Raw genomic sequence first — 19,518 nt, 5'->3', positions numbered from 1 at the left:
AATCGCCAAGGATCTCTTCATTGCCACCGTCAAACTTCCATGTGACTCCCTGTGGCTGCCACATGTTGATTCTCAGCTGCACCTTTTCCCTACCTCTCTACCTGCCTTATTCCACTTTTTCAGCAAGGGAGACTCCTCTCCTCCTCCCTCCCTCCCTCTCCCCCCCCCCCGACCGTCGGGTGACCTCACCAAGGAACAAGAAATGAGAGCATAGCTGCATTTCCCAATTGTCAGGGATCTTGCAAGGTACAGTGGTGCCTCGCAAGATGAAATTAATTCGTTACGCAAGTTTTTTCGTCTTGCGAGTTTTTCGTCTTGCGAAGCACGGTTTCCCATAGGAATGCATTGAAAATCAATCAATGCGTTCCTATGGAAACCGCCTTCAGACCAGGTCCGGGGACAGTCTGTCCCCCGACCTCTTCTGAAGCCTTGGGGGGGGGACAAGGGCTTTTCTTCCCACCCCCAGCATTTTAAGATCACCCCGGGACAGCGGAGGACTTCTCCGCTGTCACGGGGCGATTTTAAAGCCCCCGGGAAGGCAGGCGGGGGGGAGCAAAGACCTTTGCCCCCCGCCGGCCTTCAGAAGAGGTCCAGGACCTCTTCTGAAGGCCGGCGGGGGGCAAACGTTTTTGCTCCCCCCCCCCCGTCTGCCTTCAAAAGCCGTCCGGGATAGCGGGAAGCGCTTCCCTGCTATCACGGACCGCTTTTAAAATGCTGGCGGTGGGGAGCAAAGCCTTTCGGCCCCCGCCGGCCTTCCTGGACCTCTTCTGAAGGCCGGGGGGGGGGGGAAAGGCTTTGCTCCCCACCGCCAGCATTTAAAAGAGGTCCCCGGAGATTTCCCTATGGGCTTTCTTCTTGCGAAGCAAGCCCATAGGGAAATTCGTCTTGCGAAGCAACTCACAAATGGAAAACCCTTTCGTCTTGTGGGTTTTTCGTCTTGCGAGGCATTCGTCTTGCGGGGCACCACTGTACATGAAAGCACAGGGCCACAGGCGCAAACCTGCATAAAATCCGTAAATGCTAGTTTATTATTTATAGATTCACGCTTAGATTTTAAATGTCACAGAAGGCCAAGCCAGATAATTTCCTGATTCAAATCACACCAGAAAAGTTCTACAATAAATCTGCACCCCACCCTCAGATCACCCCAAATCACTTTCGCTTCCATTTGTTTAACCCCATTTAATTTCCAAAAAAACCCTGCTACAAATCAGTTCAGTTCCTTCCGTGTATTCCCCCAAATAAACCTCCAGAGAAAATAGATTTGAATTCATCTGTCTTCCTCAACTCATCATCACACGCAGTACCCAAGATAACCCCACCCCAATTTATTTCCCACCTGGAAGCTCATGGGGAGGTCAGCAAAAGGTTTAGGGCCCACTGTGTCTACCAACATCCACGCCAACAGCTTACCGTTATAGGGCTGGGAACAGCAGCCACGACAATGCCAATGGGCTGAGGAGACAAGATGGCTGGGCTCCCATTGGAAAGGCTGGTGACCCCATTGCTGGTGGTGCCCTCCACCTTCTTGGCCGGGGACTCTCCTGGCAAAGGCGACTGCAGCTTCTGCTCCTGCTGCTTCTTCTGGATCTTCCGCTGCAGCTGCTGCTTTGCGTCAACTGGGGAGGACAGAGTCTTCACCTGGGGCTGGAAGGAATTGCTCTCCGCGGTTGGGACAAAAGCCGAAGGCTGGGGGATCCCTTTGATTCCTGGAAAAGATGAGGAGGAGGGCGGGTAAGGCAGGCCTGCCATTTGAGCACCTACACCAGCCTTCCTGCTGTGTTGGGCCAGAACTCCCATCAGCCCCAGCCAGCTCAGTCTTACGATGCTGTGGCTGATGGGAATTGTAATCCCAAATGGCAGGGGGGCACCAGCATGGGAAATGACGGCCCACACAATCCTCGGCCAAGCTCTTCAGACGCAGTTTGGGTTCACTTGCAGAGGAGGAGAGGGTTGTGCCCTCAGGTACCTGGAGGAGCACAACATCAGGCTTATCAGCAACACTACAACTGCAAAAGCCACACAGTCTGCTTAACCACAACAACTATTGTCCAAGTTCAAAGGCGGTCATTGTGACTGCTGGTCAGGTGCTGCAGTAACCTCCTTTAAAAGCGTGCATTTGAGCTGACTGGTGCAGGGTGTGTGCCTTCAAAGGACCCTGCTTTAACCCTCGGCTAAGGTAAGGAACTCCCAGTGAGGAGCCCCACTTGAATTGGGAGCTCACATTAAGCTTCCAGTTATCCCTCTGTAGTCTTGGACATACCTGCCCCACATATGACATCACGCAGGCATGGTTTGTGGGGAAACACCTCATGAGCCAAGCTGGAACCCGTGCCAGGCCTAACTGGGCCCAAAGGCCAGAAGTTTCCCACTGTTGCCTAAGAGCACCTCAAATGCCTGGCAGGAGGTGGCAGTGAATAAATTTTGTAAGGTCCCCAGCGAACGCATCTCTGTGAGACACAAGTCCCCTCCTTCTATACAGAAATGAAAATAGAAGTTGTAAAATGGAAGTAACAACAACTAAACAATTGTCAAGTCCACCTGCTGCAGGGGTTTGTAGACCCTCCTGTATTGCAACCAGATAGCTGGTGGGTCTTTCCATGGTGCAGAGTTAGGCCTGTCCCCCACCCCCCCGCCGCCTCACTGAGTCATTGCTGCAGCTCTAGACAAGAGACCAAACATTTCCCAGGCAGATAAGAGATGCTTGCATGCCAAGTGGCACACTGACTTTCAGGAGAAAAGGCCTTCCTCAGACTGCACTGCTTCTGGTCACAGTAGGGAAATATTTCACAATAAAATACCCTGCATATAGAAAACCCATGTATCAGGTGAGATAGCAGGATCCCTCTGCAGGGACTGTACCACCCTCAATTTAATATAGGAAGGAATTTGTCCCAAGTGACCCCCTTGTTAAAATTTCTTTCTTTAGAAGTACTTCCAAACCGCTAATATGTTTAATACAGTGGTGCCCCGCAAGACGAATGCCTCGCAAGACGAAAAGCCCGCTAGACGAAAGGGTTTTCCGTTTTTTTGATGCGCTTCGCAAGACGAATTTCCCTATGGGCTTGCTTCGCAAGACGAAAAAGTCTTGCGAGTCTTGCGATTTTTTTCGCTCCCCCCCTTTTTCTAAGCCCCTAAGCCGCTAATAGCCGCTAAGCTGCTAATAGCGCTAATCCGCTAATAGGGTTGCTTTGCAAGACGAAAAAACCGCTAGACGAAGAGACTCGCGGAATGGATTATTTTCGTCTTGCGAGGCACCACTGTATTTCTAAGCAGTGTACAGGATAATGGAACTCTAACTACACACTCACTCAGACACACAGAGAGAGAGAGAGAGAGAGAGAGAGAGAGAGAGAGAGAGAGAGAGAACGAACATGCAATAATGCAATAATCCTTGGAGCCAGTGCAGAGAAAACTCTGCTCCCCAAACCGGATTACTGACAGGCCAACAAGAATGAACCAGAAGTCCCAAAATGCTTTTCCAAAATAAATCTGTTGAGATTTCAGCATGGGCCCACCACGCTCATATTTACAGTAGGGGAATATGAATCCTCCAACCCTTATAACATGAAAAACGCCAACATTTTTTCTCCTCCCAGGAACAGCACATCAAATGGTGCACTAAGCCAAACCTCCTCACCTGCCGGGGCACCAGCCATCACGGTTAAAGCTGCCATTGATTTAGTGCCTATGTAGTGGCTTTTGACCAGGTAGCGGGCCAGATCCAAGACGGAATCGAAGGGCTGGCTCAGCACTTTCTGGGCCCACTGGCAGACCAGCTGGCAGGCAGCTGACACCACCTCTTCATCGGCACTCTGCAGGTGCCCAGAGGACTCTGCCCCTTCCAGCTGAAACAAAAACAAAAAGGAGACCCTGAGCAACAGCAACAGCTTCGCTATAGTACTTGAAAAGTACAAGGCATTTCAATCTAGCCATGGAGATTGGGGCTAGTACTGAGCTGCTGCTTAAGGAAGGCCTGAGCGAGGGTTTGTTGATGCTTCCCTTGAAAAGGACTCGCTATTTTTGCCACAAGCTCCATGGTGTCCCTTCCATAACACAGTAAGGTAAGTAAAAGAATTCTGGCATTGTGTTGGGGTTCTTGAAGGACCTGAAGTGGGTTTTCCACTCTGATTTAGCCTTTTAAAATTATTTCAGACACTGTCTTGGTGGCTCTGCCAAATTTCCTACACCTGATATAAAACATGAAGCTTCAGTAACCATTTTAACAAAAGGAAACTGAAATCAGGTCTCCTCATTTCAAAAAAGTGCTTATGGAATGCCTGCAGGGAACTTCCAGATGTTGTTAGTCTCAATCAGTCCCCATCAGCCAACATGGCCAATGGTTACGGATGGTACTGATGGGAGTCGGGAGTGTGGCAACATCTGGAGGGCCCCCAAAGATGCTCTCCCCCCCAAAAAAAGTTATGGATAAAGTCTGCCCCCTCTTTTAATGCCATTTCCCACACTACTGCTTGCAGGCATGATATGGTCACATCTGCATTTGGACAGATGCAAAAATACATGGTGAAAACATGCTCTTTGTGTCTTGTGGCAGGCACATGGCCCCAACATTTCCAAAGTGACATGCAGTATATTTCTGAAAGCAGAGGAGGTATTCTTTTCCCGCCCAATGTGTACACAAAATGTAACAAGCTCAAGTGTCAGAGGAGTCTTTGACTTTATGATTTACCTTGTGTTTTAAGAAGTTGCTCCTTCTTCCCATTTACTACATAATGAAATCCCTTAGTTTTAAACATTCCAACTTCTGCAAAGCAAACCCAGTAATCTTTAATTCTGCAACGCTAAGCTGTCAGCTTTCCTTAAAGCCCTTTTTGTTCTACCTAAAAGGTCTTAATCATTCTGCCCAACAGCTCAGGTGTCTACATTACCCCATCGGCAGTTTTGTGGAAGTCAAGGTTGGGGAGTGTGGGCATCTGCACAAAAGCTTTCTTCCGAAGTCCACTATAGCAATACGTGATTTTTTAAAATTAAGGTGTAAATAATTGTAAAATTGCAGTATTTCCCTTTGCATTAAATTACCGTATTTTTCGCTCTATAACACGCACCCGACCATAACACGCACGTAGTTTTTAGAGGAGGAAAACAAGAAAAAAAATATTCTAAACGAAATAGTGGATATATGATTTTTGTGGTTCATGCTGTGGCCACAGACATGTGATCTGACAGTGAGTTTGGAGTAGCCCAATGCAAAAATCCTGAGGATCCATGTGGATCCATGCTTTATAACCACGGAGGAGGGAAGGAAGGGGAACCATGGATCCTCTGCTCATGACTGCAGCAGATCCTCCCCCCCCCCCCCCGCCACCTGTAGGCATTTCCTCCATAACACGCACAGACATTTCCCCTTACTTTCTAGGAGGAAAAAAGTGAGTGTTATGGTGCAAAAAATACAGTAACTTTCTTACACAGACCTAACATAGATACAAAGCTGATTGGTCAACAGAACGTCCTTTCTGAATTTAAGGGCAGAAATGCAGGTGTGATCCAAAAATGATCAAGGGTTAAGAGAGGAGCTCTGCTTTCTATTGTTCCTTCCAGGCCTTCAATGGACCCCCACTCTTATAGTGAGGCAAACTGCCCCCCTGTGCTCCCCCTACTCATGGCCAAAGCTACCGTTGCCTCACCACTGCCATTGTCTGCTTGCCCTTGCCAGACAATGTCAATGAGCAAATGGCCAGCCTTCTTTCTCCTGCTCCTCCCTGCCACTGTTGCTTCCTTGCAAGAGTGAAGGACAGCTGAGCAAGCAGGCTGCTGCAATGAAGAGGAGGAACAGGTCCTGGGGGTCCCCAGCTGGTGGCATGCCAGCCTTTGATGCTGACCCTGACTTCCAGGAAAGTTAAGTGAAATGGTTTCAAAAACATTTCCACAAAGGATATTTTGATTTTCCTCTTGTGCCTAGACGGCGAGCCTTCATGTTGGGGAAGACATTCTTCATGATCTTCCCAAAGTCAGCAGCACTTAACGGATGGTATCCAAGATTGTCACAATAGCTCCTGAAACAAAAGGGAAGCAAGAAGAAATGAATGAGAGCAGGACTGGGGCAAGGCTGATACCCAGCTCTATCTCTCTTTTAAATCAGAACAAGTGAAGGTGGTGAAGGTCCTGTGTGAGTGCCTGGAGGCGGTTGGAGGATGGATGGCGGCTAACAGACTGAGGTTGAATCCTGACAAGACAGAAGTACTGTTTTTGGGGGACAGAGTGTGGGTGGGTGTGGGGTACTCCCTGGTCCTGAATAGGGTAACTTGTGCTGCTGGAGGAGCAGGTGCGCAGCCTGGGAGTCATTTTGGACTCACAGCTGTCCATGGAGGCGCAGGTCAATTCTGTGTTCAGGGCAGCTGTCTACCAGCTCCATCTGGTACGCAGGCTAAGACCCTAACTGCCCACGGACTGTCTCACCAGAGTGTTGCATGCTCTAGTTATCTCCCGCTTGGATTACTGCAATGTGCTCTTTGTGGGGCTACCTCTGAAGGTGACTTGGAAACTGCAACTAATCTAGAATGTGGCAGCTAGACTAGTGACTGGGAGTGGCTGCCGAGACCATATAACACTGGTCTTGAAAGACCTACATTGGCTCCCAGTACGTTTCTGAGCACAATTCCAAGTGTTGGTGCTGTCCCCTTTAAAGCCCTAAACGGCCAGTATACCTAAAGGAGCTTCTCCACCCCCATTGTTCTATTCAGACACTGAGGTCCAGCTCCGAGGGCCTTCTCACTGCGAGAAGTGAGGTTACAGGGAACCAGGCAGAGGGCCTTCTCAGTAGTGGCGCCCGCCCTGTGGAACACCCTCCCACCAGATGTCAAAGAGATAAACAACCACCTGACCTTTAGAAGACACCTGAAGGCAGCCCTGTTTAGGGATATATCTTGTTTTTAATGTTCTGTTGAAAGCCGCCCAGAGTGGCTGGGGAAACCCAGCCAGATGGGAACGGTAGAAATAATAAATAATTAGTATTAAATTATCTAGGTCAGCAAAGCAGCACTTAAGGCTGCATCCACATGTCTGGTGCTTTGGCCTTTTCCTGGAGTACCAAAGGAACAGGGTCAGCAGCCCTGGAAAAGCCCGGCGGCTCCCTCTCAGGACAGCCCCACAGAGGCCTTAGCTGAGGGTTCCCCATCAATCACAGAGGCTGCTGCCTTGCCCTGTCTCTCCCCTCGTGCCTACTTGGTTGGGTCTAGCCACCTGGTTGCCCAACTCTGCCTCCAGGCTACCAGCTCTAACCGTTTTTATGGAGCACATGAATCAAGCTATAGTTTGATCCCATCCCATCCCCAGGATAATTTCCCCATGAGATTGTCTAGTGACAACTTAAGCCGGCTCAGGCCAAAAGGTCCATTTGGCCCCACATTCCATTCCCGCAGTAGTCAACCGCATGTCTGCTATGATGCACTATGCCGCGGTCCTGAACACGGCAAGAAGGCTATCCTCATCTGCAATCACCAGCTTGTTTTCAAAGGCACACTGAGGTAGAGCACAGTCTAATCCTTTTTAAAAACAAGCCAAGTTGGTGGCCACCTCATAGGAAGAAGAAGAAGAGTTTGGATTTGATATCCCACTTTATCACTACCTGAAGGAGTCTCAAAGCTGCTAACATTCTCCTTTCCCTTCCTCCCCTACAACAAACACTCTGTGAGGTGAGTGGGGCTGAGAGACTTCAGAGAAGTGCAACTATCCCAAGGTCACCCAGCAGCTGCATGTGGAGGAGAGGGGAAGCGAACCCGGTTCACCAGATTACAAGTCTACCGCTCTTAACCACTACACCACACTGGCTCTAGGATTGTATCCCACAAGTTAAACTATGTGAAGAAATACTTCCTTTTGTCTGCCCTAACATTCAGCTTCATTGGATGTCCCCGACCTTTAGTATTATGAGAGAGGCCTATCCATTCTCTGCACATCATTTATTCACCTCATGTTTCTCCTTAGTCACCATTTCTCAAAATTTAAAAAACCCAAATGTTGTCACCATTCATTGCAAGGGAGTTGCTCCAACCCCTTAATTATTTTAGTTGCCATTTTCTGAACCTTTTTCAGCTCTGCAATATCCTTTCAGAGGTGAGGCAACCCGAAGAGTACACAGCATTCCAGTATGGTCTCAACCACATATATGTATAACGGCATAACAATACTGGCAGTTGTTTTTTATTTTTCTCCACATAAATTTTTGTGGAAACGTTTTCATCATACAATGAAATAAAAAGCAAACTAATCTAAATTTTAAAAAGCAAAAAACCCAAAGTAAATACAAAGCCCTCTCTCAAAGGCAGAACTTAATTCTTGTCTCACACAGAAGGGGGTGGACCTTCCCAGCTCTCACCTGGGGACTCTTCTCTCAGCCTCCCACTCTGGGAGATCTTCCCTTCCCTGCCTCTCACACAGGGTCCTTCACTGGCCAGTCCTCACCTTCACTTGCATACAGTCTCCTCAGTGAACCAGATTAATCCTCCTCCTTTATTCACACAGGAGATTCCCCACTGTGGCCATATATTAAAAGAGTAATCCATGGTTATTTACTAATTGTAGATTCATTAATTCACACCTAATTCCACATCTTCTGTTGGCTGTGATTTCCAACCTAGTTTAGAAAAAAAAAGTTCCTTCCATTTCTTCTTCTTCTATTCTTTTCCCGGGAAAGTCGCTAGAGGCTTGGTAGCATTTTCCTCTAAATTCACTCCAAATTGTACACAAAACCCTTTTCCTCTCAGCTCTTTTCTCTGCCAGCTCAGAATATTTCTTAATCTCTCCATCCATGTTCAAATATATAAAAGGATGTCACATAGAGGAGGGAGAAAGGTTGTTTTCTGCTGCTCCAGAGAAGCGGACACGGAGCAATGGATCCAAACTACAAGAAAGAAGATTCCACCTAAACATTAGGAAGAACTTCCTGACAGTAAGAGCTGTTTGACAGTGGAATTTGCTGCCAAGGAGTGTGGTGGAGTCTCCTTCTTTGGAGGTCTTTAAGCAGAGGCTTGACAACCATATGTCAGGAGTGCTCTGATGGTGTTTCCTGCTTGGCAGGGGGTTGGACTCGATAGCCCTTGTGGTCTCTTCCAGCTCTATGATTCTATGATTCTTTCCACTCCTCCAACATCGTAACTCCACCACATGACTATTTCTCTGCTCCAGTCACCTGTGTGAAGGTCCTTTCCATTTCATCATCTACTGCCTTCAGCTCTACCACTCCACACTCCTGTTCTGACAGTCCTTAATCGGTATTATTATCCAAAGGTTCTGTTTCTTCTTTAACCACATTATTTATCTGTTCCATTTTCATTCACCATGTTATGCATCTCAGCCCTGATTTCTTTTAATTGCTCATCTAGTAGTTGCTGCATGATGCCAGCAGTCAATGGGGTGCCCAACAGTGTTTCTGCCATACTGAGTGTTCTTGGTTTAATAACAATCCACACTCTCCATCTTAAGATCTTAGTCTCCTTATCTCCAGACCACATTCTTTTCCCACAGTGGCATAGATAAACTAGTTTAACTTTTGGAGCCAGCACTTTCACCAGAGGAACGAAAGGTTAAAAATAAAACAAAATAAAGAGTTCTAACAGTTGGAACACCCCTTAACCGTTTAGAATCTTTCTTAGACACAAAGAATTAAAACATGCTTTCTGTTTTGCATTCAGCTATTTAATAACTGTCTCTTCTTAAGCCAGGAATCAGTTCACATTCCAGACTCAAATTTCAACCATCACGTCAGTTATAATTTCTAACAGTCTCAAAAGTAATTAAAATAAATGGATCTTTTGCTGGCCTTACGCCCTAAGGACTCACTCTCAGGACTACTATGAGGTGTTTGAGCAGTTCCTCTGGTCTAGGTTACTCACCCCTGTTGGGTCCCTCAAAACTTCTCCGTCTCCCAGCATGGAAAGCTGCTTTTTCAGAGAATCAGATGTTATTTTCCATTCTCTCTGTCTTCCCAGAGAGAGTGTGACAACCAAGACTTATGGGTTGGCTATCTTTAATCACCACATAATTATCTCGCAAGAGATGCCTAGTTTGCCATCTTCCTCCCCAGAAGTCCTGGAAGTCTATTCCCTTCCTGGATCAACTTTTTCATAGCTGCTGAACACTGGGCTGACACCTTCATCAAGCTATCCCCTACAACCCCAAGGTCTTGTTCCTGGTCAGTCACCACCAGTGACCCCAGCAGCATAACTGTGAAACGAAGATTCCCCCCCCCCTAATGACCAATGTGCATCATTTTACACCAGTTTACACTAAATTGCATTTGCAATTTCACAGCCCATTGCCTCAGTTTGGAGAGGTTCTGTTCATCTCAAAGAGGCTTGCATATAATGGGTAAGTGTCCCTAAGTAACAGGTCTGATCCCACCCACCCCCTTTCATATTTTATAAGTATAATTTTCACAAATGTTGCACCACGTTTAGACAAGAAAGCAAAAGAAGTTTTCCAAATGGTGCTCCTCCGACAGCTTACAAAAGTTTTCAAATGAACAAACAATTCAACATTTCCCGTGTGATCTTTGATTCCTGGCCAGTACATATTCCAAAGACTCTAGTCAGTCTTTTGTAACACCTGTACATAAGACCAGCAGGTAGGAAGCTTCCTGCTCCTGCATTAAGAAGGACTGGAATTGGCTAAAGCCAAGCAAAAAAAAGGACAAGCCTGTTCTCCCCCTCATTCACACACAGCCTTTTTTAGAAAGAGGAAACTATGCTGCCCAGCTGTAACTGGCTATTGTCTTAGACTGCTAATGCACATTATATACTAAGACCATAGACTGATCCATCCATATAGCTTTGGCCTGTCCCCAAATCACTGGCCTATCTAACCCAGGGTAGCCAACATGGTACTGTCCAGCTATTAATTCCCCAAAGTTCTGGTCAGTGGTATGCTCTGACTAGGCCACAGAAAGTTGCCTGCCAACTGGGAGTGCCGGGAACTGAACTTACAACCTTCAGCACACAAAGCATGTGCTCTGTCATTCATTCAGCTACAGCCCCTCCAGTGATAAGTAACCAACCCCCCCCCCAAAAAAAAACAGGGGATCAGTCACAGGGTCAAAATGAGGGCCATCTATGTTGAGTTGATCAGCTCCAAAGTGCTTTAGACTACTTTCTGGAAAAGCAGTATGCACCTTTTAAACCAGGGATGACGAACCTGTGGTCCAACATGCTGCAGGACTCCAGCTCCCATCATCTCTAGCCAAACAAGTTCCTTGGGTCATTCCACCTGCAAAGCCCGCACTCTACTACTAAGCTATAACCTGTCCCCAAAAGTCCTCCGTTCTCTTTGGAAGTGCAGCAGGAAACAGACAGAAGTGGCAGTTCAAGTTAACAGTGGAGGCAGGATACTGCAGCGCCCATCATCGCCTGCCCACACAGCCCGGATGTGACCTTTCCAGGGGAGAATCCAAGAGGCTGCTGAGGACCACATCTGAGAGACACCTGTAATGGGACCCCCTCTGGGGCTTTCCCTGGGAAAGCCTTCAAGCAGAAGGGAAAGGGCACGGCGGAACCCACAGGGCTGCCTTTAAAAGGGGGAAAAATTTCATGCCGGACCAGCAAGTGCAGAAGTGCTGTGCACAACTTAGGGTGCAACAACCAGCACCTTGTGTGGGAAGCAGCAAATGATTCTGAAAATATGACCAGCTAATACTGCGCTATGCATAAAGCAGAGGGCATGAAACACTTCCCATGCCCAGACACTTCCATCTAGTACATTTCGGCACTCAAATAGCTTTTACTGTTGCCCTTTGGTTCACACACACCCCAGCACTGTTGCCTCGGCCATCTACCATGCAGCCTTTGTGGGTCAAGGGATCACTTTTATAGGCCGTACAACGGGGATTAATAATTTACAAAGCCACGGGAGGAGAGACGCTTGGCTACGTTTGCCAGCACACTGAACCTGAAAGCTGAACGAGCAGTGCTGCCATTGTCTGGCTGAGCCCGTGCAACTCTCCTAGTGAGACAGAACCTAGAAGGAGGGCCCATGAAGAAAAGCGAAGTGTGGTCTCAGACAGCTGGGAAGGGTGCTGCTGCCACACACATGCCATGCTCTGCCCATCACTGCTGATGCCTAGGTGAGTGTGCGGCAGCAGTGGGTTCCGCAGATTGGTGTGGGGATTCCATGCTTTTTTCACAGTGCCATTTTTTTTCTCGCCGCGGGGACCGACTTCCAGGTTGGAAGAGCGCCAAAAGTAGCGTACGCGGGACAGAGAAGCGCCCATGTGCATACGCTCTTCTGACCCGGAAGAGCACTGGAAATACCTTGAGCGCACGAGTGGACGCGGGTGCGCACACTCCAGCCCACCGAAAGGTCTGCCAGGGAGTGGACCGGCTCGGCTTCAAAAACCATTGCCGACCCCTGGCCTCCACTATTCAAGAGGGCTCCCCCTGCCCGGTTTTGTGCGGTGCTGTTCTGCTTTGCAGCACAAGTAAGTATTTCATTGTTTAATCAGGGACACCCTCCTCCTTGATATTCTCCCAGTGCACAAGTAAACCCACCTCCCCACAATACATTTGAAAACACTCACTTGTACTCATCATACACCTCCTGCTTGGGGAGGGATGTCTCCGGGTGCTCCTCTAAGGTGTTACGGATCCAGGAGAAGGCGTGCATTTGCTGGGCACGGCTGGATGACACAGACAGCTGATCGCTGAGCCAGGAGAAAAGAGGGTCAATTAGGACGACTTTTATTATTGCGATATTACCATCCAGTGTGTACTGAATCCTAAGCCAGAGAAACGACAGACTGGCAGGTTCCAATTTCAATAGATCACCTGGACTCTTAACCAATCTGCTTTCTGCAACTTTGGCCATTGCCAATACCTCCAATATAGGTGCACTTTTGAGAATATCGAAGGAAGAGAAAGATAATATCTAATGAACAAAAAGCTATCACCACCCACAATGGCAGAGACAGCAAGGGGAGGGAGCTGGGCAGCCAAGGCCCACCCCACTTTTCCATCATGCCTATTACCCCACCCCCACCCCAATGATGAGGTCTGGTTCTGGGCAGTGGGACAGAGCCACAGCCAGACTGCCACAAGGTACAAACTTCTTTGTCTTTCCAACTTCCTCAGCAGCCTTTCAACAAAACATCTGTTTGTCACATCAAACAACAGGAAATTAGTCAGCAAATGTGAATTATATGACTATTCTGACATGTACATACCTTTTCTCTCCATTGCTAGGACCAGAAGGCAGCTGAAGGTAGAGGTAGAGTTTCTGTAGATCTGTAAACTTCTCAACTTCTTGCTAAATACAGAATTTTTAATAGAGTTCACAGTCAGTAGCGAAGAGAGTGAGTGCATATTTTTGCACAAAATGTAATTACAGCTAAACTGCTATGGTTTCAATTTCAGCAATCAATACAGAACTCTTCTCTAAATTTCTTGTGTCCTCAATCTTTTAGGCCCCATCTGCACTATACATTTAAATCGGTATCATACCACTTTAAACACTTTAAGAGATGGTGTTCACATTTAGCTCTGCCTACATCCCCTTTAATTCCCGTACTGGACCACCCATCATTCTGCCTTACAGATAAATATGTACAATATAAAGAATGGAAGGCAGCAGGAATTTATAGAATTAAGTATATTATTCCTAATAGTCATCCTTCCATGTCTACCCTAAAGGAAAAGATTGGAAATATACCACAGTTAATTCAAATTACTACATATGCTAAATCTCTACCTTGTAAGGGGGATTGTTTACTTTCTCTACTTTTGAATCCTTAGTTGCTCAAATATCTCTGAATTTTAAAGGCTTGGTATCCAATATTTACAAGTTGCTAATAAGCTAGGCAATTGGCTCCTCCCAGCAACTTAGGATATCCTGGGATGGTGACCTTAAATGTCAGATTGATGAACATGAGTAGGTTCAAATTTGAATAAATGCTCCATTGAAAACTACTATCTTCTAGGATTCAAGAATCCACTCTAAAAACAATACTTAGGTGGTATTGGACTCCGATATGGCTTTCAGAAATCAATACAAACATCTCTTCACTATGCTGGTGAGGCAGTAGTACTATTGGAACATATATTCATATGTGGTGGGAATGTGAAGTATTACATAGTGTTTGGATAAAGGTTTTTAGCATTATCCCTCAAATCATAGATCAATCACTAACACCAGATCCAGTCAAAAGCCAACCTTGGCTTTTGATAAAAAGCAATACAAATCCCACAGTATCTCATAAGAAACCGGTATTTCTATTACTAGTGGTGGCATGAATGTCAACAGATTGTCAATGGAAATCTTGCTCAGTTCCCTTGGTTGATAATTATTGGTTGGGTAGAGTCTGGGATATACTACTACTAGTACTACTACCACTATGTTACGGAAATTACGGGGGAGGGCACATCTTTAAAGTTGTAAAACGTTACAAATATTATGCCTGAATGTATCCTTTCAACTTGACAGCTCAGGGAAGTTACCTAGCTTTTAAAATAATATAAAATCAACTCCTTTGCCAGTTTCTTCCATTCCAACGCTATTTTGCCCTTGAAAAAGGGACTCCAGGAAGTAACCAGAAGTGACAATTGCTGAGCTGATTGTTGGCCAAGGAAAACCTACGGTAATCCCATCACCAGTCTTGCATAGGGGTCTGGACATGCAAAGGAAGTTCTTTTGCACTTTGGGTGATGGGACTTCAGAGGTGTTTGCCTATGCTAACCTTATACTTGGGTCTTGCCCTGACATGTTTTGCCTATGCTAATCTTGGACCAAGGACTTGTCTGGACATGTTTGCCAAGGTTGAACTAGTGTAACCCCTGTCTACCCCTCCCCTTTGGTTACACGTCAGTGATGTAAAGATGATGTATCAATGATGCTGTGTGAACTGTATTCTGGGATGTGGTAGGAAGTTTTAAAAGTCAATGTCACCCCATCCTCAGGGTTTACTCGCTGCTGTTGAACCTGTTGAACAACAATAAAGGATCTAAGCCTACTGACTGCTGTTTTGCTCCAAATTGCTTGGCTGGAATTTACTTCATTTACTCACCGTATGGACCCGCAGGGGACTGGTACCCCAAGGAGCTGGGCTGTTGAGTAGTCTCTCAACCCAGAATTTTCCTTAACAACTACTACTACATTATTTATATGCCACCCATCTGACTGGGTCACCCCTGCCACTCTGGGCAGCTTCCAACAAATTAAATCACAGCCTAACTCTCTCTGAACGACTTACAAATCAAATAACAGTAACTAGGAGAGAATCTAAAATAGATCATTTTTATACTATTTAGTCTATATATTTGATATATATCACAGAGACTGAACAATGGTCCCATTAGGTTTGTGGAGAGTATATAATTTAGAAGTTTAGGATAAAGTGTTTTCTAGGTGCCTTGGATTGTGATTGTAAAAGATGCATCACACAAATTAATGTAGGGTATTATTTTCATTTTCTTCCCTTCTGTCTTATCCAGTCTAGTCTTCCATTTTTTTTATTTTACTTTTGTATCAGTATGTTTGATGTTGTTTGTATTTTGCATTTATTCTGAAAATTTATAAAGTTTTTTTTTTTATTAAAAAAAATCATGGCTTTCCCCAAAGACCTCTGGGATGTGCAGTTTGCTAAGGATGCGCTTAGAGTTGTTAAGAGTTATAACGTGTTTAACAGTCAATCCATCTTCCCAGGAGTATTCTTGAAACTGTGATGGGAACCGGGGTCTCCTAAAAACAATCAGCACCCTTAAAAAAAAAAGAAAAGAAAGGTAAAGGACCCCTGACATTTAAGTCCAGTCACAGACGACTCTGGGGTTGCGGCGCTCATCTCACTTGACAGGACGAGGGAGCCGATGTTTGTCTGCAGACAGTTTTTCCGTGTCATGTGGCCAGCATGACTAAGCCGCTTCTGGCGAACCAGAGCAGCGCACAGAAACGCCGTTTACCTTCCCGCTGGAGCAGTACCTACTCTCTACTCTCTTTCCACTGCTGGAAACCAGGAGAGAGAGAGAGAGAGAGAGAGAGCGCGCGCGCACACAATTCTGCCACTAAAGACTAAGGCCCAAGCGCCTCCTGCCCATTCTGAGGTGAAGAAAAAACAGGCTGGTTGGGTCCAGCAAAGAGTTTTGGAACCTCTTAAAGGTAAAAGGTAAAGGGACCCCTGACTTCCCACCAGAGCGGTACCTATTTATCTATTTGCACTTTTTGGCGTGCTTTCGAACTGCTAGGTTGGCAGGAGCAGGGACCAAGCAATGGGAGCTCACCCCATCGCGGGGATTTGAACCGCTGACCTTCTGATCAGCAAGCCCAAGAGGCTCAGTGGTTTAGACCACAGCGCCACCCACGTCCCTCTCAGCACCCTTAACTAATTACAATTCCCAGGATTCTAGGCCCAGAAAGCAAAATGGCCTTACAGTGGTACCTCAGGTTAAGTACTTAATTCGTTCCAGAGGTCCGTACTTAACCTGAAACTGTTCTTAACCTGAAGCACCACTTTAGCTAATGGGGCCTCCTGCTGCTGCCGCACCGCCAGAGCCCAACTTCTGTTCTCATCCTGAAGCAAAGTTCTTAACCTGAAGCGTATGTAACCTGAAGCATATGTAACCTGAGGTACCACTGTATTGAGTTGTGAGTTTCAGTTTCTCTTTCACCTCTTTTTCTCCTGGCTTCTTATAAAACAAGTAGGGGCTGGTGTTGTTAAATAAAAGATCTAGTTTTAGCTTACTGCTGGGTCTGTTTTCCATGTGATGAGACAAAAGCCTCCTCTGCAAGAGGAGGGTACTTTTGCTTCCTGTCAGCTACAGAAAGCTTTCCAATTCAAGCTTCCCAGCTTGGGGTATTTTAAAGAAGCTGGCAGCGTACGACAGAGTTGGAAGCAGAGGAGGCTAGGTTAATATGAAAGCAACTTTGGTTTCAAGGCTACTTACCAAAATGCAGTCCACCTTAGATTGTACAGTTTTGCTGGAGAGTGAAGGAAAAAGAAAACACAAAGTTAATATTCACCGTCATTATTTCTGCAGGTTTATTTAAAGATTTATAGCAGCACAACCTTTGTCAATAAGCAAGAACCCAAATGCTGCATTTTACCTCATTTAGCAGCCAACCAATCTGCATGACATCTCAAGACTTAACAGAAAAACCGCTCCTGATATAGACGCAACCAAACACCACTCTTTCCCTGGCAAATGTTAAGAGCTAATGCCAGGAGGTACTGAACACCTGTTAACCCAGCACCAGAGAAGTCCCACTATTCAGAAATAGGATCCATGTGTTTTCCCATCTGGAGGCGGCAGCAACAACCGCTGCAGGAACCTGGCGCTTGCTGGCCGGCTTGCATTACAAACCACACACAGTTACACAATATGGCTTTCAGAGCCAAGCTCTGCTGCTCAAAAGGCAGGCTATATTATCAACTCTTCCTCGGTCATTGCCTGTCCTCTTCGGCACCCAGCAGACCCTTCCTCCTGCCTACTTATTCCTATTAATATTCCTAAATTTATTCCCTGCCCTTCACCAGCGGGTCCTAGGGCAGGTTACAAATTCAGAATTAAAAACGGTTAAAACATGTTACGTGCACAAGAATAGGGCAGGCCCTGAAAACACACAGCTTAAGTGACACAGGTGTAACATCCGTATAGTGAGGAAGCCAGGAGCATCTCTGTGGGGAGCTCCACAACTTAGGGGCTGCCAAAGAGAAAGCCCTCCCTTGGGCATCCCCCCCCAAACTTCTGAGAGAGGCGGTACGACCAACCAGGCCCTTCTTAACACCCGAGACGGTCTGTAAGGAAGGAGGTGGCCTTTAAGATATTTGGGGCCTATGTCATTTGGGGCTTTGAACGGTAACATGAGCTCCTTGAATTGGACCCAGAAACACACTGGAAGTCAAGACATCCTGCTTTGACACTTCTTTCCCACCTGATAACGTGCCTCTCAAAAGCTCAACTTTCCTGTCAAATCTCTGGCCTCTTTAATCCCAAAAGCTTTGCATTCAGACAGGAAAGCAGGGAGGGTGGGGTAGGCTGGCTCTCCTTCTGTACAGGTTTATTACACAATATTGTCCCTTCTCCTCTGCCTGTGTGCACCTTCCTCAGCCTCCACGATGTTTTGGATCCCAACCCTCCACCGTCAATCCTGCCCATTGGCTTTACTGGCTAATTGGTAAGAGCTGTGGCCCCTAACATCTGGAGGGCACCACATTGGGGAAGTGGCTGCTTTAGGCCTTTAATACAACATCTAGGTGGTCATCAGTCAGTCAGTCTCAGCCGACTTCCTCATGAAATCAGGCTGCTGCTTCCAATCCCGAGTTTAATTTCCAGGGATCCAAAACACACCACACACCACGGGTGGGGGGGGGAGATCCTTTTCCCCACCTCAATCACGAGAAGTGTTTTGTTGGATCAAATGTTTTGTTGGATCAAGTCAAAGCCTCCTGCACTCTATTTCCCAGAGAGACCAGTCAAGGGTTCTTACCTTACAACCATGATTCATCCACCAACCCTGCTGTGAATTCACCATCCTAATCCCGTAATTCCATAAATTATTTATATGGATAATTTATATTACACATACAATTAAACAAAACTCTTTATATATGGTCTGCCCCAATTTGGCTGCTGGTTAATTTCACTGTGTGGACTCAGGGGGTTCTAGCACTAGGCAGGGGGGAGAGGGGGAAAACTCCCCCCCCCAAAAAAAATTCATGAAACTCTATCAAGTCACCTCTGTCCAGTTTGCTTTTTAAATGGAAATGTGTCAAGGGTGCTACAGACAGAAGCAGCTTCCATGCCCAGGCTGCTGTGTAGGAAGGAACTGTCTTGGACAACACTGCTTGCTGAAGGTCTGCCTGCTTCTTCAGAGCAAAGTTGCATGGAAGTTGCATGGCTGCTCCTGCTCGGGAGAAAACAGCAAGCACCCAAACACAGAGAGACCAGGGGGGGGGGCGTGTTCCCCCAGTGGGTTAAACCAGCTGTCTGCTGCCTCAAAGCTGCCCATCCATCTGTCCATTTGGTGCCTAACCTATTTCTCTCATGGGCAGCAGAGCAGCTGGTGAGAAGGAAGCGGAGCCCCTACTCTGCCCAGGGACTCGGCCATGACCTTTACTGATGAGCAAGCATCAGATCACCACATGGACAGATGCATCAGCTGGGGGGTGGGGGAGAGAAGGCAGCAAGATCGAGCATGGGGATAGGGGTGGCACATGGCTGGCATGTGGGTCATTCTCCAAGGGGCAAGAGAAGGCCTCCACACCACACACTCAGCAACACACAGGGGGCAGCAACTGAGCAATCACGCAAAGAACATGCAATCAACACACGGCTTGAGAGGGGGCTCTTTCATCAGGCGACCACAGCCTACCCCAACCACATGTACTGGACCACCACTGCCATCTGGGGGCTGCCAGGCTGCGGGAGGCTGGGCTACTTTGATCCAGGCGCCAACTTGCCATGCACCTCTTATCAATTGCACTTGCAATATCAGATCCAGGGATGTGACAATACCATGCTGTCCTGAACTGTGCCGGGGATGCAAAGGAAACTGCAGCAGAAATATTTCTAACACCTGCTATTC

At 46.9% G+C, this 19,518-nt stretch overlaps 1 protein-coding gene across 2 annotated transcripts in view; it reads right to left on the bottom strand.

The window, feature by feature from the left end:
• RFX7 (regulatory factor X7) overlaps positions 1 to 19,518 on the bottom strand; it is a 46,188-nt gene that overhangs the window by 8,138 nt on the left and 18,532 nt on the right. For both annotated transcript variants that reach the window (XM_083712420.1, XM_083712421.1), the window contains exons 2-8: positions 16,878 to 16,911; positions 13,169 to 13,251; positions 12,527 to 12,649; positions 5,898 to 6,014; positions 4,890 to 4,974; positions 3,641 to 3,848; positions 1,414 to 1,709 (exon numbers count right to left, since the gene is read on the bottom strand). In XM_083712420.1, coding sequence (XP_083568546.1) covers positions 1,414 to 1,709; positions 3,641 to 3,848; positions 4,890 to 4,974; positions 5,898 to 6,014; positions 12,527 to 12,649; positions 13,169 to 13,251; positions 16,878 to 16,911 — 946 coding nt within the window. The remainder of the gene's footprint in view (positions 1 to 1,413; positions 1,710 to 3,640; positions 3,849 to 4,889; positions 4,975 to 5,897; positions 6,015 to 12,526; positions 12,650 to 13,168; positions 13,252 to 16,877; positions 16,912 to 19,518) is intronic.

The sequence above is a fragment of the Podarcis gaigeae genome (assembly GCF_964106915.1).
Source record: "Podarcis gaigeae genome assembly, chromosome: 14".
Taxonomy (NCBI): Eukaryota; Metazoa; Chordata; class Lepidosauria; order Squamata; family Lacertidae; genus Podarcis; species Podarcis gaigeae.
This window is presented reverse-complemented; position numbering and strand designations above follow the sequence as displayed.